The 12,009-nt window shown below is 29.9% G+C and overlaps 1 protein-coding gene across 1 annotated transcript; it reads left to right on the top strand.

Annotated features, from left to right (window-relative positions):
- LOC109335018 (LOB domain-containing protein 41-like) lies at window positions 7,708-9,317 on the top strand. The gene is made up of 2 exons (XM_019571048.1): window positions 7,708-8,103; window positions 8,396-9,317. The coding sequence occupies exons 1-2, from the start codon at window positions 7,914-7,916 to the stop codon at window positions 9,103-9,105; spliced, it is 900 nt and encodes a 299-aa protein (XP_019426593.1). The 5' UTR covers window positions 7,708-7,913; the 3' UTR covers window positions 9,106-9,317.

Below are 12,009 nucleotides of genomic sequence, written 5' to 3'. Positions count from 1 at the left end.
TATATAGTTTTAAGGACGGTCTTTGAATTTCAACACTTCGGTTAACATTTTGTCATTCGTTTATCAAATTTATATTCATATGTTCACTGCCCGATATGATAGTTTTTAAAGAATTTTAATAATTATGTATGATTATGAATTAGAGTTATATCCGTGTTTTAAATTGCAATTATTGTTAAGTTGCGTTTGCCACACAATTGTAAGATAATTTTAAAAACAATTCAACCAATACAATCACAATTGTAATCGTGATATTATTGCAAAAATATCATAAACCACAGCATCATAGGCGCAATTAAGATATGTGATAATATATATTGTAAAGTTTAATAGTCGTAGAAAGGGATAAAAGATACCCTTATATTATATATAGAAAACTATCTCTTAACTATTTTATATATATTTATCGATATTAAGGGCCATGCAAGTGCATACCCTTGGCGAGAAGAGTGAACATGTTCAATGTACGTAGCCAAATACCAACGTTGATTCCAAACTTTACAGCGATGAAAGAAGAAAGAGAAAGAGCAAAATTTCGAGTAAGTCAATGTCGTGGAACAGAACTCTTGTGCCTTATAAACAAAATCACCTACCCCAAGTTCTTCTCCATCCATAAAAACATGATAAAAGTTCATAAAACTCAGGTAAACTTTATATGTTTTATAAGTATGTATCGTAAAATATATTTTTTTCTTAATTATTCATTAAATTTTAACTATAGGTAAAATAACATGTTTGCTTCCTAACTCCAACTTATGATGTATGTGAAGACCAATACAAATAAATTCTCACCAACATTCCATTATCTCCTACATTGTTTGGCATCCACACCCAACATGAAAATTAGAATGTATGTTACCTATATTGAGCTATTTATTTATAAATAGATTATTCTAACGAAAATTTGAAGTTATGGAATGTACATAATAAATTGTTAACTTTTCAATCATCCTAATCTTTGTCTATTTCTTAATTTATTTCAAATCCATAACTTGTGTCTTTTTATATTAGCAAGCAATCATCATGATAAATCCTTGATATGGTTAATAATTTGTGTCTTTCAATATTATTTTCTTGATGTGGTACAACAAAACTATATGTGGATGGTCCTGTCGTGATTTTCTTGGTCATGAAGCTTGTTTTGAATGAGGGAAATAAGAGAAATTAATATCACATATATTAGTAGCAGTCAACACCATTTAATGTGTTAATTCTAATTTTATTATTAGTAATTTAAAATTATATGTATGTATGGACCAAGGAAGAAAAAATAGTTTACGGTGTCTACTTGTAAAACACATAATATTTAAATGAGTTTTGTGAATTTTTCCCTAAAAATATTATGGATTTATGGGTTAAATATAATATATATCACTAATTCATATAAAAATATATAGAAGATGAAGAGGGTGCTCGAGCCCTTCTATGTTCTAAATCTGTAATCCTGCATGTTATTATGACCATGTTTCTATCGCAACTCACAGGTTTTGAAGAAGGTATTTTAAGTAGTTTTTCTAAATCATAAGAATATTCTTTAATTTATTGACCAGGTTTAAAATTACCAAACTACATTAATTATATTGTAGAATTTTAGAATGCTAAAACACTGGTCAAATTCAATTTGTGTTAGTCTGAAAAGATTATTATATAAGTAGAAATTGTTATAAACGGTAATAGGGGTGAGCATGGGACGGGTTAAGCATGCCCCTCACCCGTCCTTAAATATTGAGCGGGTCAATTTTTGAACCCGAATTCGTCCCTAATTAGGATGAGATGCGTGAAGGATGGGTCCAAAATAAGACATGTCAAGATAGGGATGAGTCCATGTTGAAAAAGAACAAAGTGACAAACGTAGTTTTTTTCTCAAATCTTTAAACATGCATAATCAAATTTATCACAATCTCTATATAAACTCAATTAAAACTTGCATCCCACATACATCAGTACAATAGCTACAAACCATAAATTGCATCATTCAAACTAAAACTATCACAATCACATGATTGAAAATTATAGAAGACATTGAAAATTTTAGAACAATTTAAACTGTTAAGTGTTAACATAAATTGAAGTGTTCTTGTAAATATAAAAAACATATGAGAACTTAAATGACAACAATATGTTAATGTTCAAAGTTTACACAAAAAATGAATACAATAACTAGCTATTAACTAAAAAATGAAATTTAAATTGAAATTCACATAAAGTACACAAAAACTAAAAATTAACTGATTTTCTATCAATCAAGATTCATGGGTTTGTATGTATTTGAGTTATATGGGCTTAACATAATGAGTATTGATAGATATCTATTCAACTATTCTTGATATATAACTATAAGGGACGGGCCGGGTGACTCGGACATAGATCGGAACCCATCCTTTTTTGACAACAGGTTTGTTCTTTTTAAATAGGTTTGTCCTTTTTTATTTATTTGTACTGGTCAGACCCGTCCCTAAGTCATCAGGTTGAGACGGATCTACGGGTCGGGTCGGGTCTTGCTCACCCCTAAATGGTAGGATGAAAAACTCAAATTATAACTAATAGATAAACTATGGATAAATTTAAATGAAATAAAACTAACTAAATTAGAGATAGGATAATTCTATATCAATCTAAATATTCTATAACCTAATAATAACTCTAAGTTAATTATTAGAAATGCTTAGTAATATTTTTAACAAATTAAGTAAATAATTGTAGGATTGCTAATAATTTTGCAATTCTCCTTATATTCATTTGATTATAAAATTAAAAATAATATTACCAACTAGTAATGATAATAATTTAATTAATAAATGCTAAATATTAAATAAATAATGTATGTTAGTTTTAATCTTTTAACAAATTTTAGCTAATTCAACAGTTACTTTTATCCACGATTTTAGTTCATTAAATTATTTACATAACTACAAGATACTAGTCATATTCACACCTATAAATCTACAACACCATTCTAAAAGCTCACAAATATAAATTATTTTTGCCAACATACCCTTAAAATTTAAAGTGTTAAAGTAAAAATCATAATAAATAAATTGAGCAACATATCTTAATTCAAAATAGATTTAAATTTATGATTTCATCCCTTTATATATTCTATTTTTACTTGTTCTTTTTACTTGTTCCTTCTCCACATGAGAGTTATTCGGCTCTCACTAATTCCTAATCCCATTAAGTATGGGTGATCTACTTTCTAAGGTGTTGATAAGTGATATAAGATATGTTACATCTTCAAGATGACCAAAAAGTTAATAGTTCGATTTGTAAGAGTAACGCTTAAAGGAGGAGGCAATCACACATCCTAAAAAAAAGATTAACGAAACATGCTACATATCATTTGCCGCCAGAAAACTTTCGATACAAAGATGTTAAATCCATCAATGATTGTCCTCTATGATAGTCACCCAACTTAATTATGGGTTTTGATAGTACTTTTTATATGATGCAACAAGGGCAAATATACACAACTGGTATATTTTGACTAGTTTATTATGGTTCTAATATAACTTTTTAAAATATTATCAGAGTAGTTCACTTTCCACTGAACTCGTGGATAGTACGTAGAGACATTTTTTCCTCTTAAAATCATGGACATCATCCACAATTTCACTTTTTCTTTCTCCTAAAGTTGTGGATGGTATCCACAACTTCTCTTTTTCTATTTTCTCTATCCTAAACTTCTTCAATTTTCTCTTCCCTAAAATTGTGGACGGAGTCCAGATTTTCACCACTTATTTTATCTCTCAAAATTGTGTTCCTGGTCCACGAGTCCTCATTTTTGCCCTAATCTGGTTGGGTTTACTTAGTGTTTATAGGGATTTTGGACGGGTTTTTAGGGTTACATGAGTTTTATTAATTTAGCCTTTGTTATTCTTATTTTATTTTTATTTCATTACTACTGATATGATTAATATTAATTAGATAAAATAGAATGATATGAAAAAATATTTATATTAAAAACATAAAGATTACAAACACTAAAATTAAAAACATAGAAATTGGAAATATTGAAATTACAAACATAGAAATTAAATTCATATTTTCAATGACGTCTATAATGTGATGAAGTGCCACATGGGGTGGCCTTCTTCTACGTGATGGAAGAACTCTTTTAAGTTGTTGCTCATCTTCCTCCTCACCACCTTCATCATCACTATCTTCATTACCATGAATATTGCTTTGTTCCGGTTGTGACGATATAGTAGGATAATAAAATTCTTGTGATCCATATGCCAACATTGAGGTGTTTGAACTTGTAGCAAAGTTGATGGCAGATATCCTTGAAATTGAGAACTTTGCCCCATATCGTAGGTAGTTGGAAATATTGTGAAAACTTCATAGGATTGTTCTTCGTGAAGATAAGGTGGTGGTACTTGTGCTTGTGACTGAACCTGTGTATGACTAGAACTTTGATGTTGAGGTTTAGATTCGTTTGCACGCATATTGAAATGTTGAGTAGGAGAAGCTCGAGGTGAGGAAATGTTGAATGTTGTTGGATTTAACTTTACCAATGCCTTTATCAATTCTTTACACGCAAAATGGATGTAATCGATTGTTTGTATGAGATTATTGTAAGCATGAGGAGCATTTATTCTTTCAATAAGTTCGTTTGCAAAGCTAAACTACGAACAATATAAAAATTTAGTTATTGAATGAAATGAATATAAATTAAAAAAGAATATGGATTTAAATTTTTTACTGCTCCAATAGAATATGCACCATCTGATGAGATATATTTCCTTGTAATTTGCAAATATCACTGCATATATTGCGAATAGTGATACAATGGTTTAACATCTGGAATGACCACGCAGAACTCCCAACTATCCCACATTTGAATCCAAACTTCATGTTTTGTTGCCAATTGTAATCATTTTTGCCACGTATGTCCATTTTGTGGAGTTTATCGAAGTTTGGTGGATCTTGTGGAATAGGTTGTTGCAACCCAAATTTTCTAATGACGCGGTTGGCATCATGCCATTCAATTGTTGTGAAACAAATCAATGGCGCATACACTCAAGAAATATGAGGGATTTGTCCCCTAATATTCATTGTCCGATAAGGAGTTTAGACAAAATGGATTTTTTTTTGAAAATGATGGTTAGGAAATGGATGAAAAATTTAAATGCATAAAATAATATTTAGGAAATAATATTTTAACTTACTTGATTAACCTGCAAGCAATCTAACATTATATTGATGATGTTGGCAGCATGCCCAAGAATGTTAGTGGTGATAAGATGTTGGGACCACCTTTGTAAGATAATTAGATTAAATTAAATTATTGTAAATTAAATTAAATAAGTTAATATATAAGTTAGTATACGAAATAACTATTAGTGTATTAAAACATATCTATATGGCATAGACTCTTTAAAAATATAGTCAAATGAGTTATGAATATGAAATTGTTTAATTGCATTTATTGTTGCTTCTTTAGACTCAAATTGTATCCCAACAACTAAATCATACTCATTCCTTAATGTAGTTGATCTTGGTCGATAGTCACGACCAACCTGAGAATTATTATCACAAAAAAATATGACGGGGCAACATATGTTATGTTACCGTCTTCTTCATTACTACCAATCTCAACATCATCCTCCTCTCATTAACATCACCACATAACTCAATGTCATCCTATTACTAGAATCACTAACAATTTCTCTTATGATAGTCATCTACATCAAAGAAAAAATTATAAATATCATAGTATTTAGGATAATAATAATAATACTTGTGTGTTGACAGAAATAATATAATAACCTTGAAGATATGCAATGAAGGCAAACAAATGATTAGGAAGAAGGAAGTAAGGTTATGAGAAAATAATAAGGAAAAGTGAATGTTGTACAATATTTTCTAGTTCTAGTGATATATATAGAGTTTCTTGTATATAGTACTCGTATATAATGTCAACTATAACACACAACTCAACTTTCACAACCACAATTTTAGGGGAGAGAAAATTTAAAAAGTGAAATTATGGATACCATCCACAATTTTAGAAGAGAGAAAATGAAGAAATTGAAGTTGTGGATACCATTCACAACTTTAGGAGAAAGAAAAAGTGAAATTATAGATGATGTCCATGATTTTAAAAGGAAAGAAGTCTCATATGTAATGTCCACGCGTGCAATAAAAAGTACAATACTCTGATAATATTTTAAAAATTACACCAAAATCATAATAAATAAATCAAAATATACTAGTTGTAAAAAATTTGTGTGCAAGAAGCCATACAATCATGTATTATCCTAATCCAAGAGGAAGTAGGAGACAAAAATAGCAAGAATAAGAAAAACACGTGTATTAAAACAGGAGCTGCTATTTTAATGCACCCAATGAAACTCAGCCACCAAACACTTCATTGGTTGGGCACGTTCAAGCAGTGAAAAATAGTATTTATATATTTTTGCAAGACTAAATTTTAATTAAAATTAAACTTTTAAAGTATAATCAAAATTTTATTAATTGTCTATATATATATATATTTTACACAAATCAAAATATTTCATTATCATTCAAACATCCAAACTATGGCAAGTACCAGTTATGTAATTATTCTTTAATCTCTGAACAGATGTTTTCTAAGACTTTGTAAGTATGTGTAAACGTGTTAAAAAAACAATTTTAAGTGAAGTTTATTAAAATATCTAATAAATATATAGAAAAAAATGATATATTTTAACCTTTTAATATCCTATATAGATTCTCTTGAAAAGTAAAATCAAATTTGGATAACACTTTTACATTTTTATCTACAATGGGGTAAGTTTTTCATTCCAAAAAACAAAAACTATTGGCTATATAATTCCCACCTTTTGAAGTAGGAATAGTAGTAGTTTGTTAGTTTGTGAAGCAGCGCCCATAGTCCGAAGTTGAAAACAAGAAACCAGTTAATGGTTTTGATTCCAGAAAACCAGGAGCTTTTCCTTAACCTTTGTATGTTTTTCATTCAAATACCACTTTGCATGTGGACCCATATTACCTAATATGTGGCGATTCGACCGCACTCTGACACCTCTACGTGCTTGCCACGCGCCTCCTTTCCCCTTCTCAATTTTGTACCCATTTGCATGTAATACCTCATACACGCCATTTACACCTTTCAACATTTTCCCTCACCCCATGATAATATTTATATTATTTAATATAAATTAATTTTATTATCTATAAAATTTTAATATAAACAATATAAAAATATAAAATAATTATAATGTTATATAAACTTATTGAAAGACATGTTATATAAACACATCTAACCTTAAAGTTTTTTGGTATAGTCTTGAGTTTGTGACAATATGTTAGATTATCTTGAATAGAAATATGTAAATACTATTAACATTATAATATTTAATATTTATATATTATTAGTGTAATTTTTTTATATATAATCATTATATTATTTAAAAATAAATAATCATTAAAATAAGTAATAAATGATATTATATAAAAATCTTAGGACTGTTATCACAGTAAGATAGAGCTTTTTATGGTTGAGTTAGGTATCAATTTTGCAAACAGCTTAGTGAACTTTAAGATGTTCATTAAAATGTGGCATCTGGGACATATTCCACGTCATTTGATAAGCCCCCATAATTGGGAGTTAAGCACACGCGCCTAAAATTATAAAATAAACCTTTGCTTTATTATTAAACTATAAAAGTGGTTCAAACTCCAACCTCCTTGAATATGGAAAAACCATTCCCTTATTAGGAAAACAAAATAACATTTTTTTATAAAACAAAAAAACAGCTTCGTCCCCTAGAACCTGTGAAATCCAGCAGCGCCTTATAATTCCAACAACTATATAGTATTCCTCTCTCACTTCCAAATTTCACAAACCCTTCTTTCTTCTTCTTCTTTTCTTCTTCTTATTATTGTTGTTGTTGTTATTCTTCAAAAAAATGCGTATGAGTTGTAATGGATGCAGGGTCTTAAGAAAAGGTTGTAGTGAAGATTGTAGCATCAGACCTTGTTTGCAATGGATCAAGAACCCAGAGTCACAAGCTAATGCTACTGTTTTTCTTGCCAAGTTTTATGGTCGTACTGGTCTCATGAACCTAATCAACGCTGGTCCTCAACACCTTCGTCCAGGTTCGTTACTTATATTTACATCATCCTCCATTTTATTTTAATTATAATTAAATGTTATCAAGTCACGAGTTCAAATTTTAGAAACAATACAATTAAAAGTCTCATTAAAGGACCCTTTTGTGTTGCCTGGGTCACTGAATTTTAAGGAAATAATCTCTTTTGATATATGTAATTATTTCTACTGACACCGGTAGAAATTGAACTATTGACTCATTATTATATTACTCAATTAATGTCTTGTTACCGAGTTTGATATTAAACAAAGTTATTGATTGTTTTTTATTTGTTGCAGCGATTTTTCGGTCATTGTTATACGAAGCATGTGGGAGAATAGTGAACCCAATTTATGGATCTGTGGGTTTATTATGGTCCGGGAGTTGGCAACTATGCCAAGCGGCGGTTGAAGCCGTTTTGAAGGGCGCACCAATCACGCCGATAACATCAGAAGCCGCTGCTAATGGGAGGGGCCCACCACTCAAGGCCTATGACATACGCCATGTGTCAAAGGATGAGAATTCAACCGGTTCGAAACAAGCTCAACGTGTTAAGTCTCGAACCCGGTTCAATCGGACCGGAGTAGAACCTGTTGATGCTGTTGGTGTCAAGCAGAATGGTGACGAGGGTTCTCGTTTGGGTCCAGTTGAACCGGAGTCAGAGGAGGTGGTGAACCGGTCGGCGAGTCATGAGTCGTCGATTAGTCACCAGTCCGAACCGGCCGCGACCGTGGTGGAGGGAGAGAGTAAAGATAATGAGAGTGCGGTTTCGGTGGAAAATTCGATTTTATTTCATGATGAACCGGGGTCAGATGATAAGGCGGGTGGCCGAACCGGTGAGAGTGTTGAAGAGGTTGGTTTAGAATTGACACTTGGGTTTGAACCGGTATCACGTGTGCATCACGTGGTTCCAATGAAGAAGAGAAGGGTTGAGTTCTTTAAAGATTGTAGTGTTGATTTTAATGGAACCTCTTGCAAGATGGAGTTGGGGCTTCAGTATCCGGCTTGAACCGGATCGAACCGGTTCGGTTTTGTATTTAATCGGCTACTCGTGTGACTAGTAGAAGAGATCAGAATTGTTGTTGTGATGTTTCTTGTTTTTTTTATTTCACCCAACTTTTTCTTTCTTTAAATATTGTGAATGTGATAATGTACAAACATGGATGGTATGTAGAGGAAAAAGTAGATTTAAAATCATAAAAGGTTTTTATTACAAAGGAAGTGATATCAGCCCATTATAATTTATTAAGTAGAGAACTCTTTATTCTTCAGGGATTTTATATTTTTTCTCTTTCTTAATTAAAATATATATTAGTCAAACTAATATCTCTAAATTAAGGTAATTTAAGGATTTTTCTTCTTCTAGGATTCCACATTGCATCCAACCAATTGGGAAAAAATCATAATTCCTTTTTTGGGAGTAATTCATCCTTTCCAAAATATATCATAGAGCTATTAGTAGTATGAATTTAGTATGTATATATTGACAATATAAATTTTTTTTACATTATCAATTAATCATTCACTATTGATTTGTTAACCATAAATAAAATTAGTCTAAATTAATGTTAAATGATGTATTGATGATGTAAAAAACTTTTACGCTAACAATGCATAACGTAGCCCATATTAAGTTATTTCTATCTTTTATATTTCTTCATTATTCAAAAAGTATTAATATTAAATCTATTAAATAAACAACCAGGAAAATGGAATTTGCAATTTTGTTAATAAATTAGTTAAATTCAACTCCAAAATTAGTTCAATTCAAGAATTAAAATATGAAATAATATGTCTATTCTCCCATGGGGCTCCAGATTTTATAAGGATCCAAAGTTGATTTTTTTCCTTCCTTGATTGTCACGATTTTGTTTACAGTAGACTATCTATCTTTAATGTGTATTACATTAATTAGTTAATATTAATTAATACATGAAATATAAATGATATTCTTCTGGTGTAAAATAATCTTATATTATTAATTCATACAAATATTATTTTCTTTTTTGTTTGAGTCCGCAAACAACATAACAAGAGTGTTATTAATCTCCAACTAGAATGAGGAGTGTTATTAATCCATTATTAGAATGATTTCATAACTCAATTTGGAATATAGTTAATCAAGTTTGAATTTTATGATGACAAAGTTTGTTTATATCATTGCCCAAAATCGATTATATTCATAAATGTTCCTATTGAAATTTGAAATAGACCACTGAATATTTGTAATAGGGTATTTTTTTTTGCTGTATTATTCTTTTTGGTGAAGTACATTGCTGTATTATTTTTTAAAATGTACAATGTATAAGAATATTACACATTATATTGCTGAATTATTAATACGATTCATTATGGGCTTATTGTTTTAGGACTAGTAATATAACTGGCATCAAGATTAGTTTTGACTTGACTTGCCTCTAAGCAACACCATTGCACTCAAGAAAATCTATCATCTATTTTCACTATATTATGTTCAGCCCTATGTAAGAGAAAAAGATGTATGCACTGACAGTGTACAAGATTTATACATTGTTATTGTATCATTCATCATTAATGTTTAATTATTGTTGACTTTTCAAAAAAAGTAATCCAAATAAAGGGTAAATAATAGTATGCATGTATATAAATCTTTACATTGTCGGTATACAAATTTTACACTCTTTTATGTTATTGCATTCAGATGCAATAGAGATTTTTGAAGTGGCCATCAACCCCTTACCCATTTAATCTAATATGCTTACTTGTTTTTGAGTTGATTCTTTATATATTTAAAAAGAATATTTTTTATTTATTTTATATTTACATTTCTCATTTTGTCATCATATTATCAATACTTCAATAGGAATAACATGAATGAAAATGAGAGGCTAAATAGCAATTTTTGTATGGAATAAATTTAAACAACTCAAGGTAAGTGAAAGGCTCGGAATGCATGATAAATACCCTATTTCTTTCCAAAAGATTATAATATATTTGAGTTATAATAATTGAACAAATTCATAACAGTGTATATGCATTCAGATGTACTGAAAATTGAATAAAAGACACATTATTTTGTTATATATCTTAATATCTATGACAAAATGTTAAGATGCATTAAATTTTGAACATGAACACTCATTTCAATTACCGTGTTGGCCTTAAGGTGATGAACCAAATTTGGATGATGTGTAATACTTACTACAAGTCTCATGGACACGTGGATTGTCATCACAAAGTTTTAAATAATGGTTGTAGTTGTGGTTTCGGAAATTGTTAAAATACTCATTTTTCGCACCATTGCACCCATATGGATTAATTCGGACATAATTGTAGTTGCGATAGGGTTTCGACAACTCTAAAAATGTTAGTATATCGTGATATGTAATAGTCGTTGCCCTAGATTTAAAACATTGATGGTTATACATGGAATTATTGAACCATCCTCACTTCATGTGTTATACATGGAATTATTGCATGTCTTGGACACTTTATGTATGTATGTATGCATGAGAGGAAAATTAGCCTATATATGCCTTTTGACACTATTGTCATGGTTGATTTAAATTGTATTCCACAACTGTAATTATAATACTTATATTGTAGTTTTGTGATTCTCTCCATAACAACGATGTATAGAGAGAATAAATACAATGAAACCGCGAACTCCACCACAATTTAAGATAGTGATAGGGATGCTATACTGTACCAATAGTCATTTGCACGTTATATTGTTGGCCTCAAGTTTAAGAATGACCAATCTCTAAGAACATTGAATAATTAACATTAAAATTAATTGATCATATAATATAAATTAATATGCGAATTTATTAATCTGATACTATTGACCAATTTAAATTGAAGATCTAGCTAGATCCCTTTGTGCAAGTTTCTGTATATCTGTATTTCTTATATTCAATAACCTTTTATAATG

Source organism: Lupinus angustifolius, chromosome LG20 (genome assembly GCF_001865875.1).
Source record: "Lupinus angustifolius cultivar Tanjil chromosome LG20, LupAngTanjil_v1.0, whole genome shotgun sequence".
Taxonomy (NCBI): domain Eukaryota; kingdom Viridiplantae; phylum Streptophyta; class Magnoliopsida; order Fabales; family Fabaceae; genus Lupinus; species Lupinus angustifolius.
The sequence above is the reverse complement of the archived record's forward strand: the minus strand, read 5'-3'. Positions and strand labels throughout refer to the sequence as shown.